This window comes from Nannospalax galili, unplaced genomic scaffold, assembly GCF_000622305.1.
Source record: "Nannospalax galili isolate Female #2095 unplaced genomic scaffold, S.galili_v1.0 scaffold232, whole genome shotgun sequence".
NCBI lineage: Eukaryota > Metazoa > Chordata > Mammalia > Rodentia > Spalacidae > Nannospalax > Nannospalax galili.
The window spans coordinates 128,212-155,301 of record NW_008331488.1 but is presented as its reverse complement, the minus strand read 5'-3'; the positions used below and the strand labels follow the sequence as shown (position 1 = coordinate 155,301).

Genomic DNA, 27,090 nt, shown 5'->3' with positions numbered 1-27,090 from the left:
TCCCATTACGTTTCTGTCAGATTCTGCTTCTATAGTGTGTTTTACATTTTGGTTGTTAGCCTTAGCCTTTAATGGCTGCGCTATCCCTCCAGCCCTATAGTATGTTTTAAAAAAACAAAAAGAAAAAAAACCACTTCCACAAATGACTCCATCAGTCCCTGTTGAGATGTAAGCATTCTAATGAGTTCCTTAGCTGGACTGGAATTTGTAACTGCTTGTGGCGCTGAGTAACTTTCCATGCTAGACACAGCCTAGGACATTTCGAGACCTCTCCACAGGGCATTGTCCAGGAGCTAAAGTGGTTGCTGAAGATCTTGAGAGATATAGTATGTTTTAAAAAAACAAAAAGAAAAAAAACCACTTCCACAAATGACTCCATCAGTCCCTGTTGAGATGTAAGCATTCTAATGAGTTCCTTAGCTGGACTGGAATTTGTAACTGCTTGTGGCGCTGAGTAACTTTCCATGCTAGACACAGCCTAGGACATTTCGAGACCTCTCCACAGGGCATTGTCCAGGAGCTAAAGTGGTTGCTGAAGATCTTGAGAGCCGAGTGTTGAATAATGTAAACCTGCAAACGCCTGTTGCTGTGTCTAGCCAATGAAAGTTTGTATTATTTAATTTATTTTATTTACTCATTTATTTTCAGTGCTGGAAAATTTTGAACAGACGATTGTCCCCACCTTTGGATCACTGGAGAGTCAGCAGGACTTCCGAACTCCGGAGTTTGTGAGTATTACTAGGTTTTCTTGTTTTTGTTTTTGTTTTTGTTTTTGTTTTTTTTAAGACAGGGTCTTCCTGTACCCCCAGTTGGCCTGGAACTTAGTATGTAGACCAGGCTGACCTTGAACTCACAGATATTCACCTGCCTCTGCCTCTCAAGTGCTAGGAATAAAGGCATGTGCCACCACACCCAGCCTCTCATCTTAAATTTGTATTTGTCTTTGAGAGGTTATTCACGAAATAAGGAAAGTGATTTAAAAGAATTCTGTTCTTTAGTGGTTCCAAGTCTGTCATAAGGTCCATGGCCGTGACCACGTTGATCTCTGGTGTCTCTGGAGAGCAGGTGCTCGAACTTGAGCATCTCAGCATCACAGTTTGGGGTTTGATTTCACGCTGCTATGTGACTACTAACAGGGACTCATTCTGAAGTACAGTACCAAGGTATTTCCGGAATTCCTACTTCATTACTGTCAGTTTCTGCTCTTGGTAACACTCCTGGGAATCAGTCTTGTTTGAGCACATACAGCTCTGACCAGTGCCAGTTATTCACCGCAGAATGACCTGTTTTCATTTCCTTCTGGAACCTTAGTAATATAACGTAGGACTGGGAATATTTCACTGGTTGTTGCTCTCACTCAAATAGATTCATTGAAGATTAGCCTTGGCTTCTATCCTTAAGGAATTAAAAGTCCTATTAGATGCTACTGTGATTTTATTAATCCTTTGTTTACAGAAAATTAAGCACATAGGATGTCTTCCAAAATGTCCTTCCTAAGTGGATTTTATGAGGTTCCTAAAGTGCCGCGCTGACTCATGTGTCTTATTGTGGCATGAGATGAGTTGGGGATACAGGCGGCATCCACCCATCTTTATTGAGCTCTGCACCTACTGTGAGTGGCTTGTCTACCAGTTACTTAATGATGCAACAAAAAAAAACCCACATTTTTTTTCTTTTCTTTTTTTTTTTTTCTGGTTTACTTTGAAAGTGTGATACACAGTCACCACTCTAGTAATTGGCAGAGCGTGACTGTATTATTGATGAAGAACTTGTTCTGTGCATCTCCTCTCTCTTATTCTTTATGAGTTGCCCACTTATTTCATCCAAGAGTGTGGAAAGCAGACAGCATGGGGCCCCTGTGGTGTTCCTGTAGATGTCTGCTGTGGAAATCACTTCGCTGTAATAGAACGACTCCCCTGTGAGTTTCCGTGAAGGGCACTGTGAGTTCTCTCCCATAGTCCTGTGTGTTGAAGGAGCGGAGCAGTTTCATGTGCTTCTTCCTACTCCTGTAGTTAGATTTGAAATGCAGAATTGACAGATATTTCATAATCAGATATTGGTATAAACTCACAGAGCTGCTCATTTTAAAATTTTTTCTAAGTGCCTTGAGTGGAAACTTTACAAAGCTACTGTGTCAACATGGTGTTGGTACCCCTGGTGAACATGTACCTCACACTGATTGTCTGTGTGAAAATGAAAGTGTTTTTCTCAGACTCTAGAGTGCCAAGGTGCTGGAGCTTGGCCTGCCTCAGCAGTGGCTGAATGGACAGTACAGACACCCGGGTAATCTTCCATCTTTAGCATTAGCATCTTGCCTTTCACATTTTGAAATTTGGAAGACTGGCTAGTCGAAGGGCTATAGCAGAATTTAGGATCTCCAAATGCAGTTACCTTGGAGAGACTTGCATAGCCACAGCTCTGGGAATACAAGTGAGGAGGAGAATCTCCACTTCGGAGTGTTCTACTGTTTGGCCTCAAATTCTTGCCAGTCATTTTATTAGACTACCTGGTGGACTTCCCTGGGTGTGTAGTTGATAACAGATCTCTATGTCTTGGTTGCTATCGTTCTCTAATTCCATGTTGTTACCATGCTTAAGGGATTCATTTTTTGAAATATATTTTTAATTCATTTTTTGAGAATTTTATACTTGTATCTGATGTGTTTTGATCATCACCACCCCTCTCTGCTTCCACCTCAATTCCTCCCAGACCCCACCACTACATCTCCCACCCAACTATATGCCTGCTCTATTTTTATTGTTTTTTTTGTCTTTTTTGAGACAGGGTGTCCTTATAGCCCCAGCTGTCCTGGAACTCACTGTGTAGACCAGGCTGGCCTCGAACTCACAAATCCACCTGCCTCTGACTCACAAGTGCTGGGATTAAAGGCGTGTGCCACCACTCCCGGCTTCTCTTTTTATTTTTAATCCACTAAGTCCAATTATTGTTTCCCATATATGCTGGCCAGTGGGCCAGTGGGCATGTCTCTGGGGCCTTTTTTTGATTCTTAATTGATGTAGGAGGCCCAGCCCACTGTGAGCAGTCCCATCCCTGGGCAGGTGGGTCTGGGCTGTATAAGAAAGGTGGCTTAGCCAGCCAGAAGGAGCAAGTGGGTAAGAAGCATTCCTCCATAGTCTCTGCTTCAGGTCCTGCCTGACTTCCCTCAAAGATGGAATATGCCTTCAAAGTGTGAGACGAAATAAGCCCTTCCCTCCTTAAGTTGGTTTGATCAGTGTTTCATCACAGCAACAGAATCAAACTAGAGCATATGGGTGTAGGGCAGCCACTGGGGCATGGGCAACACACTAGAGACCTCATCCCTCTAGAAAACTGATGCTCTCTCCCCCAGTTACCGCCAATTACCACCTCTATTGGGGGTGGCGCGTGGTGAGATCCTTCCCCATCCGTGCTGGTCAAGAAGGAATTCTTTTTTTTTTTTGACACATATTTATTGATTTTGTGTGTGTGCGTGTGTGTGTGTGTATGTGTGTGCGTGTGTGTGTGTGTGCGTGTGTGCACATGCATGCTTGTAGGTAGTGGGGGATCAGAAGGTAATTGTAGGAGTTGGTCCTCTCCTTTCCTCATGTGGGTCCCAGGGATTTAACTCAGTCATCAGGCTTGGCAGCACTTTACTCACTGAATCGTCTCTCTAGCTCCCGAAAGGACTTAAAGTTTTTTTAAAAAGCTTTCTTTTTTTAAAATTTTATGTATATGAGTGTTTTGCCTGCGTGCATATAACTGCACCCATGCATGCAGTGCCCGTGGAGACTAGAAGAGGGTGTCGGATCCCTTGGAACTGGAGTTAAGTTTTGGTGTTAGCCACCATGTGGGTGCTGGGAACTGAACCCAGGTCCTCTGCAAGAGCAGCCAGTGCTCGTAACTGCGGAGCCGTGTCTCCCGCCCAACCCAGGAAGGAATTCTTGATGTTTTTGCCTTAATCATTTCATATCCCTGATGTTCATTACATGCAAGTTCTCGTGTCGCACGTAAACAGCTGCTTGGATTTTCTCCCCAGCATCACTATAGCCAGAGAAATTCTGACCTTTTAGTAAACATATATTACCTAAATTGCTGTCTCCGTGGTAAACAAACAACAGGTTTAGAGGCGGTCCCTTGAGAACCAGGCACTCCTGGGAGCCACGTGTTGTACTTGAGAGAAGCCGTCTGTGTAGGCAGGAGGTTGCAGCGGCGGTGTTGGTAAAGACAGAGTTCTGTCGCTGAGGCAGGTGAGCTGGGCTTATGCCTGGAGAACATCAGGTAAGTTGATGCAAACTAGATCTTTAAATCATAAATGGGGCAGTGGTGGAACCTATTCACTAGAGAACTGAAGGGCAAAGCCAGTTGAAAAGAGAATACTGGTAAAACTAAAGGAAGGAGGAAAAGTCGGTGTCTGTTTTATCCATCTGGTGTTTTGGAAGTCCACTTGCAGTTTGCTGTGTTAAACTGAACCAAAGGAAGGTACAGACCTTGTTTACTCAGGCCTTATCCTCAAATAGTTCAGATTTTAGGAGGATCAAGAGCCCTAGTAGTGGTTTGTATAACAGTGCATTTGTTATTTGGCCATCACGGAGAATAAAATGCTTGTCGCTATTAGTTTGCTTCCTTCTGGATTTCTGTTTTAGAGCAGGTTGGTTGAATAGCCTTGGACTCTGGTGTCACAGGGGAACGGTTCATCTACAGCTCACTATACTATGGTCATCACTGCTGCAATGTTCTCTCTCAGTCCTGGGTAGATTGATACCCCCTTGTCAGCACCTGTGACCTAGCGGTGGCAGCAGCCCCTACTCCCCGCTGCCCCGCCCCCAGCCTCTCTGCTCCTTTTTGTCGCCTCTGTGCAGATGGAAGTGAATAAATTAGCCAATCTGTGTTAGCCAAATGTTAAGGGGCGAACAGAGATGTTGGCGTAGGCATATGTGTCTTGCTACATCAGGTGTGTGAGGAGCGGGAGACATGTTGAAACTAGAAACTATGACATAGACCCACTGTGGTTAGGTAAGGTGGATGTGTGGGACGGAGTCAAGATGAAAAGGTTATGGCTGAACGCTGGCTTCTGTCCTAGTTGGCTGTCTGTTGCTGTGAGAAAACACTGACCCAGAGCAGCTTGGGAAAGAAAGGGTTTATTTGGCTTATTGCTCACAGTACGTCATCATGGGAAACCATCTCAGGAACTCAAGGCAGGAACCTGGAAGCAGGAAGTGAAGCGGAGTGGTGGAGGAACGCTGCTTGCTGCTTCCTGGCTGGCTTCCCTTTGCCTTGCTTAGCTTGGCTGTCTCATGCAGCCCAAGCCCACCTGCCCAGGCATGGCACCACTCACAGTGAGCTGGGCACTCATAACAGTTAACAAGACAATGCCTCACAGACGCGCCCACAGGCCAGAGTGATGGAGCAAAAGGCTCAGCTGAGGGTCCGTCTTCCCAGGTGACTGTAGTTTGTGTCACGTTGACAAAAACCAACCAGCACAGGGTTACACAGAAACTTGGTGAGCCTGTGGTGGGAAATCGTCTCAGGCTTGCTTCAGTTTTGCTTGTTTAAGCACAATAAAAATCTTTTAACATTTTATTATGAATATTGGGGGGGTACGCATGTGTGTGTGTGTGTGTGTGTGTGTGTGTGTGTGGTGCACATGCGTGCCACAATGTGCTTGTGGAAATCAGGAAAGCCTTGTGAAGTTGGTTCTCTGCTTCCATCTTTGCAGTATGTTCTGGGGATCAAACTCAGGCTGTCAGGCCTGCATCATCAGGCCACAAGCTCCTGCCCCTGCTGAGCCATCTTGCAGGCCCTCCACAGCGTGTTCTTTTTCCATTGTGTTCTCCCATTGTCGCTGTTTAACGCTGTCTGTTCTCCTGTGCTAATGAAGTCTAGTTCATTACATCGTAGTTTTCACAACAGTTAGTTCAGGGTCTGACTGGAGAAATGGTGCCATGACCAGCTGCTCTATAACCGTGTGAGTGATGACTATCGTCTTTTAACATGGATGAGATTGACTTGGTGCGTTACAACTCTGGGGAGGGAATGGTCAACATGAGGCCAAGAACTGAGTACTCGAGCACCAGATCATCTTGCAGAGCTCAGACTTAGAGGTAGAAGCTGGGGCTGATGAGATGACTCAGTGGATAAGGGCACTTGCCACCAAGCCTGGAAACCTGATTTTGATTCCCATGCATACACACACCATGCGCACATGTGCACATACACATATATACACACACATATACAAAATAAAAATAAATGTTAAAAAAACTTGGTTTTGCTGGGTATGGAAGCACACACCTTTAATCCTAACACTTGGGAGGCAGTGGCAGATGAATCTCTGTGAGATCAAGGCCAGGGGGCTGGGGCTACAGGGAGACCCTGTCTCAAAAAAAGACCAAAAACAAAATTTGTTTTCAAGTAGAGTCTGTAGAAATAGGCCACGTAGTTAGAACTGAGGATGGGGCCCATCCTCGTGAACGGAGCAGAGAAATGTTGTGCTGGTGGTTGCTTGCAGATGTAGGCTGTCCCAGGCTCCCAGAATGCCCAGAGCTCCCAGGCTCCCAGTCTGGTTCAAAGGAGCTCTAAGGGGTAAACTCAGTGGCCGGGCAATCATGGCTGGCACCGTAGACTCCATGTTCATTCCAAGTCCCAAGGAGTTGAAAAATGACTAGGGAGTTAGGAGCTGTCAGAGGGAGGGAGAGTGGTCTTGGTGCTTTATAGACATCATGACTGTTGACACTGACCCAGGAACTCACAGTGATCTGACAGCCTGAGCACACAAGGTTGAGGGGTAGGCTGTGAAGGATTCTGACTTAGCAGCATTGAGCCTGTTCCCAGCAAGTTGGGAGATACTTGTGGGGACAGAAATTGGGCCTTTCCAGAACCTGAAATTTATATAAAGCTCTCCTAACTTCTTAGAGGCAGGAAATATCTTATCACTTCTGATTTTATGTTAATTGATATTTTTCAATGTTTAACTTCTACCAAATTTGGAGTAAATAAGCTTTTGCTGGCCAAACAGTATTAGGATTATAATAGAATAAACCAGAAGAAGATTAGAAATCGTAGGATTTAGTAACTAAATAGGAACCTAGACTCAGGAGGATGAGGATTAATGTAGAAACAGTGTGTTTCCTTAATTAAGCATCATGGTTACCCAGAGGTAAGCAGTTCTGAAGCGTCGCCTCCTGTAGGATTTTGGGGAATTGGCTCTTTTTTTGAGGGAAGATACTGTCTTACAGAAAATACTGTTAATACTCTGAAATTCTAATTTAATTATCTTTGACCAGTTGAGAATACATTTGATCCCAAGGAAGTTTTAAGTATTAATTTCCTCAACAAATATTTATTTGGTATCTATTTTAAGCATTATAGTGAATATACAGAAGAAAATAACCCTGTCTTTGAGGAACTGACCACTTGTTGCAAGACACATAAAATACAAAATAAATAAATACATACCATATCAAATGATAAGTCATTTAGAGAAAGAGTAGGGATCATGTGTGTTTGGTGGGGAGGCGACAGTTCTAAATGGGGGTCACCTCACTGAGAAGTGAAGAGCCCTGATGAGGTATTTGGAAAGACAGACAATGGAGAAGAATGTCCAAGTTGGGGTCCTAGACAGCACTTGAGTGAATGGGCGCTGTGGACATGGAAGGGGACCAGTACAGTTGGAATGGGGTGGAAGATGGCGGTAATAATAGATTTGGTGCTTCACGGTTATTGCAAAGACTTTGGTTTCGGTTTAAGTTGGCAAGTCATTCAGAATAAGCGTTTGCTGGGTGAATGTGTGGGCTCCCAGCAGAGGCGGCAGTTCTGCTGTGTTGAGAACAGACTGCGGAGAAACAAAAAAAACTGGACCACCAGGTGTGTCCAAACTTTGGGTATTACAACAGGATGCTGTCATCTGGGGGGGTCTTTGCTCAAGAAAGGAGCGATCCGGTTACAAAAAACAAATCACATTTTGTGCTGAGGAAAAGGAGTTATGGAGGGGGAGACAGCAAAGAGCCCTGCAGGCTCCGTGAAGACGAGGCCAGCCAGGTGCTCCAATGAAGGTGGGGCATGACCGTGGGATTGGCAACTAGGAAAAGTTGAGTGCTGGGATCCCAAACCCCATTAGGAAGGTTTCAGAACAGAATTGGACCAGAGAAATTGGGTATGTGGAACTTAGCGAGCACCTTCAAGTCTGTTTTTTCCCTTGTCCAAGGATTCAAGAGAGGCTGGGCATGGTAGAAGGTGCCTGTAATCCCACCTCTCCCGAGGCAGAGGCAGGAGCATCCTGACTTCCAGGCCTGCCCAGGCTACTTAGTGAGACCCTATCTCCAAAAAGTAGGGAGGAGGCAGCAAAATAGGTATTATGTGGGGGTGTTTAGTGCGAAGATAGCAGGAATTCTGTTTGCAAGGAAAAGGAACAAAATGAGAGAGAAAAATGTGGTAATTCTTGAGAGAGACACCAGAGTTTTTGGAGTGACCTTTGTGAGAGGGCAAGGCGGGGATGGAACTTGGTCCATAGTTGAGGGCTCGGGACTGGCCACAGGTGTAGCGACATTTTACTTCAAAGTAGATTTGGTTGTAGGGCCTTGTTGGGACATCATTCAGATGGTTGTTCATTTACCAGTGTCAGCTTGACAGGCTGTACTTGGAGACAGCCCTCTGGGCTTGTCTGTGAGGCCGTTTCTAGATTGAGCTGACTGAGGTGGGTAAACTCACCGACTGTAGGTGGCACCATTTCGTGGGCTGGGGTCTCTGGCCCAATTAAAAGACGGGTACGCCAAGCACTAGCATCCATCTCCTTCTGTTTGCTGACTGGGCCTCGGCGTGACCAGCTGTGCCTCCTCTCCCTGCCGTGAGGAGCTGTGAGCCAGCAGGAGCCCTCCCTCCCTTAGGTTGCTTCTCACCAGGTGTGTGATCACAGTGACAAGACTACACAGTGGTCACGATGATTGTGTGCTTGTCCCGTTAACGTCCAGCTTGGCAGGCCAGGGGAGTTGATTTATCCAACTTGGGTTTTCTCAGGTCACTTCAGCAAACAAGATAAGGATAAAAGATAATGAATGTTTGCAAGAAAGCAAAGGGCCACGGACATGAGGCTGTAGGGTCTAGATAGACAACAGACAGATCCTAGTGTGTTTGGCTTTTGAAGTTGGAATGTTGGAGAAAACTGGGAAGCACCGGATGCTTATAATTGAGGGAGGGTGTGTCAGCTTTGTTTCTATACCAAGTACCTCAAGTAGCAACTTGTAAAGAGAAAGAGGAAGGCTTCCTTTAGCTCACAGTTTGAGGGTCCAGTCCGTGACTGGCTGGCCGTGTTACTTCGGGCCTGTGCTGAGGAAGCAGGAGTGCGTGTTGGAGCAGAACCATTCACCTTATGGCCCAGAAGCAGATAAAGTGAGGGCAGGTCCAGTCCCACAACCCCCATAAAGACACCCCCCAGGGGCCTCACCTCACCTTCTGAAGGGCCCACCATCCTAAGAATGCTACCCTGTTGACTAAGCTTTCAACACATGGACCTGTGGGAGACATTCACTATCCAAAATAAAGCAGAGGAGCTAGTTTGTAAACACTGGAAGAAAGGCCCAACGCAGGGTGGAGCTACCAATGATAGGACGATAGGATGTTGGAAGGAGCCATTTGTGTGGATATGGAAATCCTCAAGCATTAGGTCAGGTATAATGTGCTAGGTATAGTGAGCTAAGCCTTGAATCCCTAATGAATGGGGGACGGGATGGTGGCTCCTCTGGAGAGTGGTGATGGAAGTCCGGAGCATGGCAGTGTTGCAGAGGGATCTGTCTGCATCACCATTTCTCAGCCTTACCACACTGGCATTTTGGGATGGATTTCTGTGTTTGATGGGTGTTCTGTAGGCTATGTAGCAGCATTCCTGGTTTCTAGTCTGTACCTATCCGTAGAGCCCTCTGCCTTGGGGAGGGGCAACACCTGAATGTCTGCAGACATTGCCAAGTGTCCCAAAGGGGCAAAGTTCCTCCATTTCACAGCCCCTGAGACACATGAGTCTTATGACTGATGTCCTTAGAGCTGTTTTCTGGAGTATTGGCAATGCTGTAATCCAGAATAGAGTGGATTGTGGTCTGAACCAGAGGACAGAAAATAGAAATGCTAACCCTTCTTTTAAGGATTTTAACAGCGAAGGGCTGGAAAATAAAACAAACAAAAACAAAGCAAAACAGGAGGAGAGGGAGGGAGAGGAATAAATATGTGACTCTGAGGAGGGTCATTTTAAGAGGCTCTGAGGTCTATGGGCGGGTTTGCAGGGCACAGGTAGAGGGTCAGACTGGCCTGGGAGTAGCTGTGTCTGCTAAGGACTGGGAGCAAAGAACTGGTGCCAGTGTTATGGGCATCATAGAGGGAGGCGGAGGGATTCGTCTGCTTTCAGCTGCTAAGGGTGAGGAGAGCACGGAGTCGGCACTGTGGAGCAGTGCGGAGCATGAGAGAGCAGGAAAAACCTGGAAAGGGTTCTAGGATTTCTTGGCAGCGCTGAGCCCTATGGTAGGGCTGATGAGCCAACTATCTGGATGTAGCTTAGACATGCTGAGAGCTGAGAGCAGGTTTCAGCCAGTGGGTGCTTTACATTATGGGTGAATCTTGGGGAGTGTCGCGGCAAGGGAGAAGTGTGCTGTGACCTCAGAAAAGGGCCGGGAGGAAGAAGAGGATCATTAGTGACTAGAAAAACCCAGAGGCCTCTCAACGTCTATAACATCAGAAGGAAATGCTGTGCTCCCAGAAAGGGAGAGGCGCTTTCTGAGGCAGTTAGGTAATAAGCTGCCGTGCTGCTAAGAAGCCAGAGGGCACTGGCCCTTCCAGGCCTGCAGGTGGGAGCCTGGTGTCCCTGTGTGGTGGAGGATGAGAGATGAGCAGCTGGGGACTGGCAGTACGTGGACATGTACATTATTTCCTCCTGAGGTACTGGGGACCAGTGATTTGGAAGTGAGTGAGAAGGCAAAGGCCAGTCCTCTCTCACTGAGGCGGGATGTTCTGAGAGTAATCTATCAGAACTTTGTAGCTGTTTCTAACAGGTGGGTGATGGTTTGCCTCAAAGTCAGGCATGAGGCTTCCTGTTTAATGCCAGTACTTGGGAAGGTGAGAGGATGCTTCGAGAATCTGTTTTGTTTTTTTCTTTCCCTCCTTTTCTTTGTTTGGCTGTTTTTGAGGCAACTTGTTTCATGGCTGGAGCTACTGAAAAGTACTTCTTTCACGGAGGGTCAGAGGTCTTTCTGACTCATGCTCCCAAATCAACTGAAGTACCACAGCATGTCTCAAGTTCCCCGGATGCTCGGGGTCAGGAAGTGAGTGAGTGAGGCCAGACCTCCTGTCAGCACCCCTCACTGAGATAAACATTCTTGCCTTATGGAAACAGATATGCGTGATGACTTTTCTTTGGCACTGACCTTGCCAAATGGAAAGGGAAAAGAAACCCAACACCCCTGTACACACCCTCAAACAAAGAAATATTAGTTTGGCAGCAGGACCCTCAAAACAGGATTGAAGTCAAAGATACACTGGTTAGTAAGAATCTCTCATTCGGGCCTTTTTTGCTGTGGTCAGCATTCACATGGCATTGCAACATTGAAAGCCTATTGTGAATTCAAGAGAAAAAGACAATGGACCGTGTACTTTGTCTAAGTATGGAAGCATGCATACTTGTTCTGTGTGGCTGACTCAAAACCTGAGTTTGTGAGTTGTTAGGGTGGAGAGTGAGCAGAAGCAGACAGACATGCAGAGACATCATTCAGAAATTTCTGTCTGAGTCACCACTGTGGCATGCAGAATGCCTTTCCCAGAGAAACAAGTCATGAATGGTAATCAAACTATAGGTCCAGCCAGACCAGACCCACTGTAGCCGATTTAACTCAAAGTGCTCACAAATTGTCATTCTGCAGCATTCCAGTATTTTAAATTTTACAGTCTTAACGTACACCAGTCCTGGTGGTGTAAACATAATCCCAGGCAACCCTGGGCAACTTAGTGAAACCCTGTCTCAAAATAAAGCCTGCAGATATGGCTCAGTAGTAGAGAGCTTGCCTGGCATGAAGGACACCCTTAGTTCACACACCAGTACCTCCTGCCCCAAACCTGAAATAAAGGAAGTCCAGAGTCTTGTCAGCAAATATTTAGCATGAGGTTATTGACTGATTTTGAGTTCTTATGGAGAACAAAGCAGCACTAATAGGCCTCAAGAGAAGGAAGACTACTACATGGTTGGAGGTATCAGAGCAAGCACCCTGTCAAGCTTCTGGAATGAAGGTGAGCCCTGGCCAGCAGACATAGATGCCCAGGCTGCTCGAGAGTGTTTTAGAAGAAGCACAGCTGTAATCCCGGCACGCACGACCTGAGGCGGGAAGATCTTGTGTTTGAGGCCATCCCGGGCTACACAGTGACACTTCCCCCCATGCCCCCAACCAAAAAAATAAAAAGTTTTGGAAAAGAATTGTATTGCTCCAAATAAGCTTAAGATTTCTGGCTGGTACTGTATATCACCAGGGTACCCCCAAAGCTTGGAGGTTTGTTTGTGGAGCCACAGTGGATAATCTTGAGGTGACGGGCTGGAACGGGCACCAGAAGACCCAAGTGACTAAGGCAGCGATTTAAGGGGGGGCACAGACTAAAATGACAAAGGGGAATGTTAATGCCAGAGTATTAGTCTCCTAGAAGATCTTTAAGAAGGTGCTTGTGGGGCTGGAGAGATGCTCAGCAGTTAAGAGCACTGGCTGCTCTTGCAGAGGACCTGAGTTCAGTTCCCAGCACCCACATGGCAGTTAACAAGCATCTGTAACTCTAGTTCCAGGGGCATCAGACACCGTCTTTTGACTCCTGTGGGCATTGCATGACGTGGATGCACTTACATACATGTAGGCAATACACTCATACACATAAAATAAAAACATACTTAAAGAGGGTGGTTGAGAGTGCTCTAAAGAGGTCACCAGGACCCAATGCCAGGTCAACCCAGAGAAGTCTCTCAGCCTGAACAGAGTCTCAGCGTGAATGTGTTCTCCTCTAAATGGACTTTATTAAACGGGTAGACTAGGAGGAAACTACTATGTTTTTATGTGCTTTGATTTTGAGCAAGGAATGAAGGAAAAACTGCCTTTCAATACAAAATGAAGAAATGTGGTCCCAGAGAATGCACTTCCTGGGTAATTGATCTTAGGAAGAATGTGGGATAATGGATGAAAATCAATTTCTCGAGAAGACAAAAATCGATACGAACTAAAACAAACTCCTGCCCCTAATTCACAAATACCAGCAGCTTAAGTAAAAAGCACAAGAGCGGAAGTTGATGACTGATGACGTTGCGGAAGTTGATGACTGATGACGTACCGAACGGCGAGGTATTTGGCTAATTAAACACAGAATGAACTGAGCTTGTGATAACAATGTCCAAAAGTTAGTGGAAGTTCAGGCTGCACCACATTTATGTCTCCAGAGAACGCAGCTTAGGCTTCTTTCTGCTCAGCTGGTGAAGCCACCACCCATGGGTGCTCCCCTTTGAGGCGCTGCATGGCATGCAAGGATCGGTGTTGTGGACACTCCTCACACCCGTGCAGGACCATGGCGGCAGCATCCGACCATCAGGCAGTAGCAGTTGTGAGGTGAAGGTGCAAAGTATAGTTTTAAGGGCTGTGAATGAAAGGCAAGGGTAGCAGAATGTATTTCAGTAGGAAGATGTCACATAAACCTAACATGGTGGAGAGTTCTGACACTAAAGACGTCCAGACAGGGAGCAATGAAAACTCGAACCAGGGCATGTCAGTGGGGGTAGAGAGGTAGGCCCCATAGGTTTCATGCTGTAATTAGTGAAATGAACCAGGAGTGATGAGGGGGTGGTGTTCTTGACTGTCCTCTCCTTGGGTTCAGTGTGGCTCACTGATGCATTTTGTGTTTTTCCTTCTTTGAACCTATTATCAGCAGCTGAATTACATAAGTGATTAAAAATCCATTCCTTCATACATCAGTGCTCATTTTACCTGGTTCTATGCCTTCATTTCGGAAAACCTTGACTGCAAAATGCCTTGTGAACTCCTATCTCATAAAGTATCACATTTGAAATTCAGTGAGCTTTCTCTTACATGGAGACATCAAAATTAATTTGACAAAACCATGGTGAGGAAAAAGGAGCCCTGGGCATTCTGGACAAAGTTGCGGTATCTGTATTTACCACGGAGCTCATCCGATTAGAAGTCATCTGGAAGCATGTACTAATGGCCAGGAAGGCCCACGGAAGCAGGGGGATCAGGTCAGAGTTAAGAGTCTGCTGGCAAGCAATCTGACCACGCCATGACCTGAAAAACAGCATGGATGTAAAAACCTGTGATACACATGTAAAGAGAACACACAGAAAGAACGTGGTGGAGTGTGGAAATAGTGATCTACAGGATTCCTGGAGAATGGAAAAGGGAGAGAAGGAGGGTTTGCACCACGTCTGTGCCTTCCATATGCTGAATTAATGTGAAACCTTTTAGTGTCTGAAGCCTCCCACTTAACTGTAGTTTTCCTTATTTCAGCAAATAATAGTAAAAGTACAACTTTATTGTCAGTCTCTAAAAAAACATTTTTAAACTTGTTTATTGTGTGTGTGTATGTCTGCACACACACACACACGCCATGTTGTGTGTGTGGAGGCAGCTCTTAACCTGCTGAGCCATCTTGCTGGCCCTATTAAAAGTCTTAGATAGTCTTTAAGTCGGTCTTTGGTAAGAAAATATAAATTTTTTTACTCAGAAAAACCCAAATTTCTCTTTGAAAAGAAAAATGCATTTACAGCTCCTTTTCCCAAGTTATTTTTGAGGTGTAGATTAATGTGACCTGACAGATTTTAATAATTACCAAACAGCATCGTCATTAATTATGATGGGCAAGCCAGCACTGTGGAGCTCTGTGATGGTAACATACCAGTCTGTGCCGGAGTTGTTGCTGGGGTCAAATATGAAATGTGACCTCAGTCCAAAGCCCTGAAGTAGTAGCAGGTTGTCAAAACGGCAGCGTCTGGTGCTGTCCACGTCACCAACGTTTCCCAGGATCTCTGCAGTTTGGAGTTCTCTTTGTTGTTGCTGTGTAGACAGGGTCTCACTGTGTAGCCCAGGCTACCCTCAAACCTTTAACCCTCCTGCCTCAGTCTTCTGAGTGCTGGGGTCACAGGCAGGCCCCTCTGTACCGAGAAGCACTACATGTGTTTAAAGACACTGTCTTAGGAAGAGTGAGTGGGAAGGGTGAAGAAAAGGTGAGTGCAGTGAGATGCTTCTGAGACATTTAAAAGTGGTGGTACAGTCGGGTAGGAGTTACTCCTTCTGTCCCTGAAGGAAGGGGCGCCCCAGCTGGAACCCGGCAGCCTGTGTTCCTGTGTGACTCTGCCCTCAGGTTCCAGCCGGCAACTTGCTTTTCCTTTTAGGACTTTGATTTCCTCACACAGAAAACACAGGAAAGCCAGCTTGTTGCGCAGTGACTGTACAGTGATTGAGAAACATTTTAGCCATCTTAGAAGCACATTTAGAAAGTAGTAGAGAACAGTTTTAGCTGATACTACGAACATATATAGTTGTCTAAGCACACTGCAGTAAAAGGCAGTGATGTGGCCACAGCCCAACAAGGCTCAACCCAGCTATTCCACCTTCCAGTCCCTTTGAATTGAAGTCAGACTGTTTAGTATCAGATACCCGTTTTATTGTTTGAAGAGCAGGCTGGAACATTCATTGGTAGCTTGTGTCCCTGAAAAAGTACTGTTATCAGTACTTAGATGCCTACCAAATTATCAGTGGATTAGGAATTAATTATACCCAGAAGTATTTTAAAATACCAATAACACAGTCTGTCGATAAATATATCTAGCCCTTTCTAGCATTTGCTAATAGAATTTTGAATGAGTTAGAAATAAGAGCTATTTAAATTGTGCAGTTTTGAATAAACAACCATTAGCTCCATTAAATTTTGTAGTAAAAGTTTTATTCATTCAGTCATTCAACATTTATTAACCAGAGTGCTTTAGTAGGGAAATAAAAAGCAATCTCAAGTGTTTACCCTCAGGGCCAGGAATGGCAGGTATACTGTTAACCTCTGCCCAGAACTGTCCTGCTGTCTGACAGTTGCTCGCTGTGCAGGTGATGCTGGCTGTTTGGGTGGTTGACAGTCTATAAGGCAGGGTGCAGTGTTAGAAGTATCAGTGGCACCCTACGTGTGGTGGTACAAAGCTTTTTAAATTCCAACACTCAGGAGGCAGAGGCAAGCAGATCTCTGTGAGATTGAGGCCAATGTGGTCTGTATAGTCAGCTCCAGGCCTGTTGGGGCTACAGGGAGACCAGAGAGAGAAAGTGGGGGGAAGGCAGAGGAGGGGAGGGAGGAGAAGGGAGAGTAGGGGGCATTTTTCCAGTGGTGTGTACAACATGCCGGAGGGGTTCCACACTTCTGAACTCTGCCTGTGGATCAGATTTGCCTTGACGGTGCTTTAAAAACAGGAAGAGCCGTGCTCTGCTCTGCTTGCTGTTGGTTAGAACCTGAGGACTTATATAAACTTTACAAAGACAACACACTGCACCGTTGAAGGATCACTGTCTTAGAAAATTGAGGTTTGGTTTTTCTAGAAGCTAGTAGGCTCAGTCTCTGTGTCCTTCAGGACCTGACCAGCTCTGTCAGCTGCATGAAGCCCACCCAGATAGGGAGGATTCCTTCACTTCTGAGATGATTATGTTAACTATACCTACAGAATGCACTTGGATTGTGTTTGATTGGATAACAGAACTGTAGTCCAGACGACCTCATGTGAACCCTTCACTGTCACATGACAAGGCGGTATCCAAAGAGCCTTGCAAGGGCAGGTAAATAAAGGTGAGAATGAGTGCAGTGTCCCACTTGATACTGAGCACGCAGCTTGCCTAGGGGGCCAGACAGCAGAAGATGAAGTTGGGAGGCTGGCATTGAAGGTCGAAAGGCTGGACGGAAGCATTTGGACAGCAGAGCTGAAGAGACACAGCAGCCCTTGTAGCAGTAATGTGTTTCGGAACCGCCGCATGGATGTGTCCCGCCATGCACAGCAGGGTAGCCACAGGGGGTGTGAGCACAATTGAGATGCCGAACCAGGCTTTCTGTTAATTCAGGTACACGGAATAGCCACGGTAGTTGGTTCCTACTTATCGCTGGACTTTGAAGCTTTTCAGACCTCAGTGTGATGGAAGCACACAGGGCCAAGTGAAGGACAGAAGACCGTGCATTAGTGGATTACTGTATCATTTCAGTGCAGAGGGCACAAGGTGGCGGGGGGGAGGGCAAGGGGGGTGAGGTGAGGGAGAAGTAAGTCCCAGAAGTTCTGCAGTGGACTCTCTCTGGCCACCCCTCCTGTTTGGATCACCTCCTCTTCCACACAGTGCCTGTCTGCCTCCTCGCTCAGCCCTGCCGCTCTTCTGTTCTCACTGGCTCTTAGCACGTTTACTCCCCAGCTTAGTAACAAGCGCTGTGTTTCAATTCCCAGGTTACAGGAGCAATCTTAGATCTTCACTGTCTAATCTAGACTCTAAAAGTGCATAAGACGTTCAGTCTTATTTCTCTTGCAGTTCTCACCGTTTTGATAAATATCACCCTTGTCTTAGCTACTCGAGGCAGACACTGGGGACTCCCTGTAACCTGCCTCGTGCATCACCAAGAGCTGCGGGTTCTGAGACCAGTGGTAGTTCCATCTCTCCTCTTTCCTTAGCTCCAGTTTCCTTCCCCCCCGTTCTTGGGGTCGCAGTCTCCCTGTCACCACTGTGCCACCCACTGGCACCCGGTTTTCTAGAAACTCGCTTTATAAATAGGAACCAGACCATTGCATTCCTTCTGGGTTGTATAATGGAATTCCTCCCCGTTGCTTCATCTGCCATACGATAAATGTCACGGGATAAATGGGAAATTAATTTCAGTTGATTTATTTAATGATATTTATCCATTTTAATATTTTTGTAGCTCTGTTGGGAAACAGCAATGAAAAGATAGCACGGTCTGTACCCCCTTGGGGCATGCATTCTAGTGAGAGAGAGAGACACTAATCAGCTAATTACACAAATAGCTCAACAATTAAAATTGTGAGCAAGACACTTAAGGAGTGCGTAAGGTTCTCTGAGCAAGCTTAAGGCAGAAAGCAGCATCAGGGAGGTCAGTGAAGGAAAGGGAGAGCCTAGGAGCAAGGGCCTACACACAAAAAGATAGAAGGGAAATAACCAGCAGGGGCACCTGTGATCTCTTCTTACTTGGGAAGGTGAGGCAGGAGGATCCGGAGTTCAAGGTCCCAATAATCATCTTCATGTTATAGAAATGGTTTTGACCTTTCAGACCCCCTCTGCTGAAGAGTCAGGTGTCCCTAGAGGTATGTGGAACTCACATGCGTTGGCTTAGAAAATACTGTAGTGAGTGGGGGAAAGAAACACAAAACCAGGAAGGCCATCAGAGGGGAGCTGAGCTGGAACTAAAGGAGAACTAGATATGGATAGGGTTAGGGGAGGAGGAAGGGCAATCACAGGAACAAGGGGAGAGGTAGGAAGCCTGTGACAGTCAACACACTGACCAGGAAAGCTGGTCAGTAAGTCAATAGAGATAGAAAGCTGGGGTCAGAGAGGGCAGGAGGGAGGAAATGGACCAAGCACGGGAACACCTGCAGCTGTGATGCTGACACGAGCACTGGCTGGAAGCTTCTGGTAGCAGGATAAAGGGAAATGTGTTTAACAGAAGAAAAGAGAGCAACTCCACGGACAGAGGAGTGTACTGGTAAATGGCTACAATCAGTGCACTCTGTGTCTTAGATACCCGCCTGGGGAGTTTAGGCTTTCTCTAGAGGTCACTAGGAACAGCTGAAGAGACTTAATGAGCACGTCTGTTAGGCATTCGTATGGTGGCAATGCATGAGGTGAGTTGGCCAGTAGAGAGCGTGAGGGTGTGATCCAGTCCAGCACAGGCTGTGTGCTGCACAGGGGTCCAGAAAGAAATGGAGACCCACTGCCTCAGAAGTAGAAGTGAGATGGAGAGCTAGAGACAGAAAGGTAAGAGGTTACCTGTACATGGTGTTTCATAACCCCACTTCTTTGCTAAACGCATTGTAAGACAAATGAAGAAAAACTGGTCATTTCTGTAAAAGGTCTCATGTAAGACTTTGACTCCCCAAAGATTCAGAATGCTCCCTTTTGTTCTGTGAAACACATTTCCCTTCACCCTGCTACCAGAAGCTTCCAGCCAGTGTTCATGTCAGGATCACAACTGCAGGTGCTCCCGTGCTTGGTCCATTTCCTCCCTCCTGCCCTTTCTGACTCCAGATTTCTATCTCTATTGACTTCATTATTCATTCTCTTTGACACCAAATCTTTGAGGGGCTAGGGAGGATGGCTCAATGGTTAAGAGCACTTGGTGATCTCAAAGAGGAGCTGAGTTCAGTCCCCAGTACACACCTGTAACTCCAGCGCCAGTGCAGCTGATGTCCTCTTCTGGCTTCTGTGGGCACTGTACTCACATGCACAGAACCACATTAAGACGTACACGCATACACACAATTTAAAATAAAATCTTCTAAAACAATTTTTGGAAGAGGTTGTGTGGAGGGTCAGAATACAACTGGATGGTATTTATAACCTTTAACATGTTCATTTGTAAACAGGGCCCACTTCAGGCATATTTTCCTCAGAACTGAAGAGATCTGAGCTGCTGGTACCTAAAACCAAAGCACTAAGGCTTAGTTTCAACAAACTCAATCTGGTTTCTAATTCAAGATCAGTCGGAGGATGTAGTCAGTAGAGCAGCACAGCACCCACTAAAGGCAGCTAGGAGGTGACCCTGGCATCCCAAGGAATGACGAGAAGAGCAATGAAGCCCCTGGTGATGGCGAGGTCTGCGAGTGCAATGCATAAGTCAGGAAAGGGCATGGATGGGCAACAGCCACGGCTCCAGTGACCGAGCGTCAGCCCTGCCCCACTTAACTGGCACCACCCGGCCTTTCTTCCCACGGTGCTCCCCTTTTTACATGTGAAGGAACGTGGCTGCTGCAGAGTTGGGCTTTGACCCTAGATCTGCTGGACACCAGAATCCACATCTTACTCTCGTCCTTCGTGGTCACCTCCTAAGTAACAATGCCCTGCCTGAGCCGTAGCAGCTTCTTCATTTCAAGGTTCCAGAAATACTGATGATATGTATGTGTATGTGTCTGTGTGTATATATATACATGAGTGCAGGTGTCTAGGGAGGCTAAGAGGTGTCCAGAGCCCCCAGAGCTGAAGTTGCAGGTGGTTATGAGCCACCTGATGTGAATGCTTGGAACCGAACTTGGGTCCTCTGCACGAGAAATATGCATTCTTAACCACTGAGCCTTCCTTCAGCCCCTAAGTAACCAGTTTTTAATTATACAAAGTTTAATTATCTGAAAATTCATTTCTTTGAGATATGTGACTAAGGTTGACATCCCCAGAGAGATCGTGTGTACATTGTGCCCCGTGATCAGAAGAACACTGAACCTGTGTAGCACTCTTCCCTCAGACCTAAACTTTTTTCTTTTTTATTGAGTTTTTGTAAATTTCACACAACATATTTTGATCAAATTTAGATCCTCTCTGCCGCCTGCGTGTGTGTGTGTGTGTGTGTGTGTGTGTGTGTGTGCGCGCACGCGCGCACAAGTGGAGAACAGAAGATGGTATTGACTTCCCTGGAGCTGAAATTACAGACTGTTGTGAGCTGCTGGATAAGGATGCTGGGAACTGGACTTAAGTCCTCTGCAAGAGCAGCAAGTGCTCTTAATTGTTGAGCCATTCTCCAGCCCTATTAAAACTCATTTTTTTGGCGCACTTAATAGAAAATTCCCAATAATTGAGCAAGTTTTTGTAAAGTTAATTTTATATCCTTACCTATAATGAATTTAAAAATATCTTCCCACCATTGTTTTAAATGAGTCATTTGGGTTTTTTGTGTGTTTTAGAAGCACTGTTTCCACAAATAGCAGTCGTTGGTTTAAAACCACTTTCTGAGCTAAGGGGGTGGGGATAATATCTCTACATTAGCCAGCTGATGCAGATTGGCACGGCCTTTTGCTGGGCACTAAGTTTTCCTTCCTGTTAGTTCCTGTCAGTTGCAAACAGACTCCTGGAGCAGAAGTCTGAGAAGACTGTGGCTTGAGAGAGCGGGGGACAGGGAGAATTGAGGAAGGGGTATTGAGGCGAGAGCCTGGGTGCTGCAACTCTGAGCAGCTGCAAAGCTAAAAATAGCCCTTCACTGCTTCTCGCTGGAAATGGAAACTTCCGGGGAAAGATGAGGTGCTCACCAAAGAAACCTTGCAGTGTCAGGAAAACCCTTAGATGACTACCAGGGGAATCAGAGTGTAACCTTAAGAGACTGTTGAAGAAGAATTGAACAGAGACCCTGGAAAACTCTTACAAGTCACACCCCCAGCCGCAGTGTTTGTCTTCTTTAGCCCATGGTCTGAACAGCTCTATCGGAAACGCCTGTGTTCATTCTTACTGAGCGTCACTGCCGTGAGACAGTGCTTTATTCCAAAGCATTTGAGGGACTCCTAGCCTGGGGAACATGCAACGTAGATGATGGAGCAAAGGGGGCAGATTTTATCTCTTGGTTTGGTGAATGGGATCTATCACATTTTGAGACATAGCAAATTAGATACATAAAGGGAAGTTGAAATATGGTTAATGAAGCGGAAAAGCTGGGCGGGTGGAGAGGAGCATGCAGTTACCAAAAGAATCCTAAAACTCAAGTTGTAGAGAGGGTACTGTGAAAGTCCGCTAAGTCACATCTAGTGTGGTACTAGTGTTCTGGTTCTGGTTGATTGTGGAATAGGAGAGGGAACCATTTTTTGGAAGTCCAAGAATGTAATTTAGGACAGCCATCTTGTTTCAGGTAGAAACCCTGTAGAACATTCTTCCTCAGAAGACAGCATAGGCTAAAAATGCTCATGGATTCCTGGAAATTCTATGCAAATGGATGGAAGTTGAATCCATACCAAACATTAACACAAGTTCAGCGTGCAGGAGAGCCATCCTTATCTCTCAGATACATCCTCATGTGCTGTTCGTTTTTGCCTGTTGCTACCTTTTCTGTTAGTATATGGAGAGTTTCTTACAGTTTATCCCAACATTTCTTTTACCACTAACAGCGGAGAACAATGCAAACAGATGACTATTTATTCTAGAAAAGGAGCCCATGGACACAGCCACCGCGGGCACTTTCAGTTTCCCTTTTACATCATTTGTCTTTTCTTTGCCATTTCCTTTCTTAGTTTTAAAACTAACCTAGATGAGATTTTTTTTTTAAGGGTGGAAAGTCAATGGGAAAACAGGAAATTAAAAGGAAAATAAGTCCAACTACAACTCCTAAGGTTTAAGGAAAGGCTCCGTGAGGATAGCTCCCTGCCAGCAGGAAGCTCACATCTCCCATAAGGATCTGTTTACCCACCCTAGCTATTTAATTTTCTGTGTGCACTGCTTTGGCTAGAACCCAGGACTCTGCTAATACCATGGAGCTACATCCCCAGCCCTAGGAAATTCCTTTTAACAAAGTTCTAGTTTAGAGTTCAAAGTTCTGTCCTCACTAGAGTGATGGCGCATGCCTTTAATCCCAATACTCAGGAGGCAGAGACAAGTGCCTCTCTGTGAGATCGAGACCAACCTGGTCTACATAGCGAATTCTAGGCCAGCTGGGGTTACAGGGAGACGCTGTCTCAAAAAACAAACTTCTATCTTTGCATTTCCTCGTCTCTAGTTCAGAAATTTAAAATTATGCAAGAATGCCATTTAGCAGAAGTATAGCTTCCTTGTCATGAGTAAGGGAAAGAGTAGCAGCAATATTTGAAGTCCAGTGCCTGAAGCATAGAGTCCTACAATGGAACTCTAGAGTTTATAACAGAAGGAAGCAGGCAAATGCACGTGCCAAACATAAGGCTCTTGCTATATAAAAAGGCATTTTAATGATACAGTCAGGATTTATAACCAAGCATGTATGTTCCTTATAGGAAGTAAGTGAAAATCAAAAGTCTACTACTAGGGAACTAGTTGAATCACTTAAAGATAAAAGATAGCCGTGCTCTTTTTTTTAGGGATTCAGCATCAAATTTAACTTGTATTCAAAAGCAATATAAGCCAAATAAGTATAGTAGGGTCTAACTCTGGAGAAATGTGCATGTGGACATGCATGGCTGACATTTGGGGTCGGTGTGCAGGTGGCCTGTGTAACGGGGCATCAGCCCATGCGCGGGTGACTTAAGATGATCACATTCAGTTGGATGTGCATGTGAAGAAAGCATTGAGCCTTGCTGAGCCTAGGACTGGCTGACAGTGCCCAGAGTATTTTCCCTGTCCTTTAAGACTTCTTTTTAAGGTCACCATCTTTATAATTCCCTGTTCTCTTTTCCATGACAACAACCCAGTGCCTTTCTAACAGCAACTTAGCCAGCATCCCACTCTGCCTGCCATGTGGGTACCAGAGTCCACAGTGGTTACACAGCATCCATTTATGTATAAAGCTTGCTATGGGAGGTCTCCTTCGGGGATGCACAGGACCCCTCCCAACCCTTCCCTCCACATCTCCACCAGGAGCTTACCTTTGAAGAGGTGGAGGTGTCCTCCCTAATTTACTGGTCTTCTTTAGCCATGGGGTTTTCAGACTGAACACATGCAGTCCTGTAAGTGTGTTCTGGTTTGTTCTCTGCCCTGTTGCCCATTTCCCTGTGTGGTTTTTCAGATTTCGTCAGTAAAGTTCTTGATAATCTATTGAGAAATCTAGTCTGGTCAAGGATAGCAATGGGCAGTGCTCACAAATGGGGAAATTCCATTGGACAGGATCTGGAATAATGGTAGCATTTTCTAGTTTAAAAGTTCAAAAGAAAAAATTGGAACACATGTTTTGACTGTGACGGCAGGTAATGTGGGGGTGGGGGGGCAGGCCCTCTCAGCTCCCACACTGCACTGGTGTGTGTCTGATTTGGGTTGATGGGTTAGCAACCTGTGTACCAGAAGCATTTAAAAAGGCCACGACACTTAAAGTCTGCTTCCAGAATCTAGCCTAACAAAACAGTAATTGAACATGTGCACATACACATATGTACAAGGAGGCACATTGCAGCAGTGTTTATAGAAGCAGAAAATTGGAAACAACTTCTGTGTTCATCAGTGGAGGAACTGTTTAGCTAAACTATATTGCAGCTATTAAACACTATGATTCAGAGCTTTATATAAAGCTAGAAATGTCTATGATAGATATTTGTTAAGCAGTGTGTATTATGGTGCCATTTTGGTTGATGTGTGCGTGAGCACGAAAGCCTGGAAGGATGCACTCCAAAAATATTTACAAGCGCAGCTCATTTCTGGGAGATGGGGTTACATACAACTTTTCTTTCTTTCTTTAGATTTTGCTGGATGTTCAGAACTATTTTGTACTGAATATGAATTTTTTCATCAAGAGTGAAAAGAGTCTTTGTGTTCTAGGGAGAAAAAGTAACTCCTGCTACATGGCGGCTCTGCATTGAACCAGGGTGAGCAAGGCCTGGCCATTGAACAGTGTGCTTAGAGCCAGGCAGGAGACTGCAATTGATACAAAACACTGGCTCCTTCCTGAGTACATGTTCATTGTCACAGGACCATTCTCAGAACTTCCTGACACACTTGACTGTTCAAACATGGGAGCTCTCACTTGTAGGGGCATCCTCCCTGAATGGGCTCCTTTGCCCCCAGCACTCCAGAATGCCTGGCTTGGTCAGAATCAGCTCCTGTGTGTCTGTGTGCTTCTTCTCTTCCTGTGGCTGATCTGTTACTTACTTCTTCTGCCCACCCAAGCTTTCTTAAAACATCTGTCTTTCCACCTCAGCACTGGGCCTTCCATAACTGCAGTTCTTGTACTTTGGGGGATCAATATTTGGCTTTTAACAAATATTGTTAAAATTGATTTGCAAATTGCATTTTGATCAAAATAATTTGGTCTCTTTTTTTTCTACCTCTGTAGCATTTTTACATAATTGTGCAAAGGAAAATTTTTGCATCTTTCTAATAGTTAAATAAAATGGAAATATATGTTGTTCATAGCATATATTAATATAAATAAAAATATATTCTATATTTTTTGAGATCTAAATATTTATATAAAGGCTTTTGCTTCTAGACCTTTAAATTGTTTCCCCTGAATTTGATGCATGTGTTAATTTGGGTTTTACTAAATAGAAGGTGCTGTTTTACTTCACTGTTACAATTAAAGTTTTTGCCCTCTTGGTAGTTGTAGAATTAAATACTTAGTTTTACTAGTCATAAAAACTGCAGAAATCTGTATCTTGGTTCACATTCATAAAACATTTAGCTCTTTAATTATATGAAAGTTTTGGTATTTATTTTCCATAGTGCAATTTCTTAGCTGTTATTGTTACACAATAAACCTTTCTTGGAGCCTGCTTTGAATAGGATAAAATCTAGCAGTCTTACATGAGCCTGGAATTCCGTCCAGTGTCAGGTTGTTTGGAAATCTTGAGATGCAACCAATGTTTCTTACTTTCCAGGACAACTGTCAGACACCCCCACACATAAACATGAATTTGATCAAAGACTCTGATACAGGCACATTTCACCCTGATCATGGATAAATAATTTAAATTTGGCATCCATTTTAATGAAATTTGAGATGTAAGGTTGGACCACTACTGAGCAGCAAGTCATGACAGTACTGATTTCAGATGTCCTGAGAGCATGTGTATTAGTGAGGTGGTACGTGCTCCACACCACAGCCCTAATGGACATAGCCCCTGCATGCAGCCCCTTTCTGTATCTGCCCAGAAAACAGCCTCACCACCACGTCCGCTCCCTTCAGTCTAACTGTAGCATCCTCTTAAAGCAAAAGCCCAATGTCATATTTCAGTCATATTGCTTAGAAGACATTTTCCTGCCAGATAGTTTTTTAAAATGTCACCTTTGGACTTCTATTTTTCATTCCACTGGAACATTCTCTCTTATCCATTGTACAGTAGTAGCAGGGGTCTCCGTGGACTCTGTAACTGGGGCTAGTACTTCCTGACCAGTAGCAAGAAGAATACACATTTTCATTTTCTCAAACTCACACTACCCTGAAGACAGTAGACAAATAATTTTTTACTACCTGCGTTCTTTCTTTTAAACTTTATTTGACATTTTATTTACATGTGTGTCTATATGTGTGTACGTGTATGTATGCATGCAGGTGTATGTGTGCCATAGTATACATGCATAGGTCAGAGGATAACCTGCAGTGGTCAGCTATTTCTTTCCATCCAGTATATTCTGGGGATCAATCTCTGGTTGTCAGACTTGGCAGCGAGTGCCCATATCTGCGAAGCCATCTCTAGCGCCTGTGTATATTTTTGTCCTGATTTGGTTGTGGAGGATCATGCCTTTATGGTTCTTTGTTGAAGGAGCAAATAAAAGAAGAGAAACCAGAATGAGAAGCACCTGGAAAATGCCACTTGAGTTAATCACCACCGACCTCCCTTCTTACACTGTCTTCAGGCCCTGCTCATCCAGACTCTGACTGTCAGAGGTCCCGTAGCTCCGACCAAGCATATCTCCTCTTCATTCCAAGGGTGGAAAGCCAAAACCAAACAGCTGAAGGACCTGGGGATCAGGTCACTGTTCAGCAGTGGGTGGCAGTGTTGTTTTGCCTTGTTTTGATACAGTGACAAATGAGTATAAATGGTCCTTTGAACCTATCACTCTTTGAACCCATTGCTCTTGGTACAGCATCAGGTCAGGTTGGCACTGGAGATGAATGAATGATGGCTTAGTGAGATCTAGTGTCCTCAGGACCAGAGAGGGCAGCTGTGAGCAGTTGGAGTGTAATTATGACCTGAAACTATATACAGTTAGAAATTTGTTGGATATATTTTCCAAAAAGAAAGGTAAATCATGAAGACTAGAAGGCTGTTTATTGTCTTGGCATTGAAAGCATTTGCACAGGACTTTGAGGGTAAAAATGAGGATGTCATCCTGATGAGTGTACAAATTAAAGTTGTCAGTGACAAAGTCAGTAACTATATATATATATATATATGTGTGTGTGTGTGTATATATATATATATAATGTACACAGTGTCTATGGCACACATTATTAATCTGAAGATGCAAAAACATCATTGTCATC

At 45.0% G+C, this 27,090-nt stretch overlaps 1 protein-coding gene across 1 annotated transcript in view; it reads left to right on the top strand.

Moving 5' to 3' along the window:
* The window catches only part of Ano6 (anoctamin 6), a gene marked incomplete in the record, with an annotated part of 184,263 nt that overhangs the window by 79,159 nt on the left and 78,014 nt on the right, over positions 1–27,090 (top strand). The window contains 1 exon segment of the mRNA XM_017796495.2: positions 649–728. Within this exon segment, the coding sequence (XP_017651984.1) occupies positions 649–728 (80 nt within the window).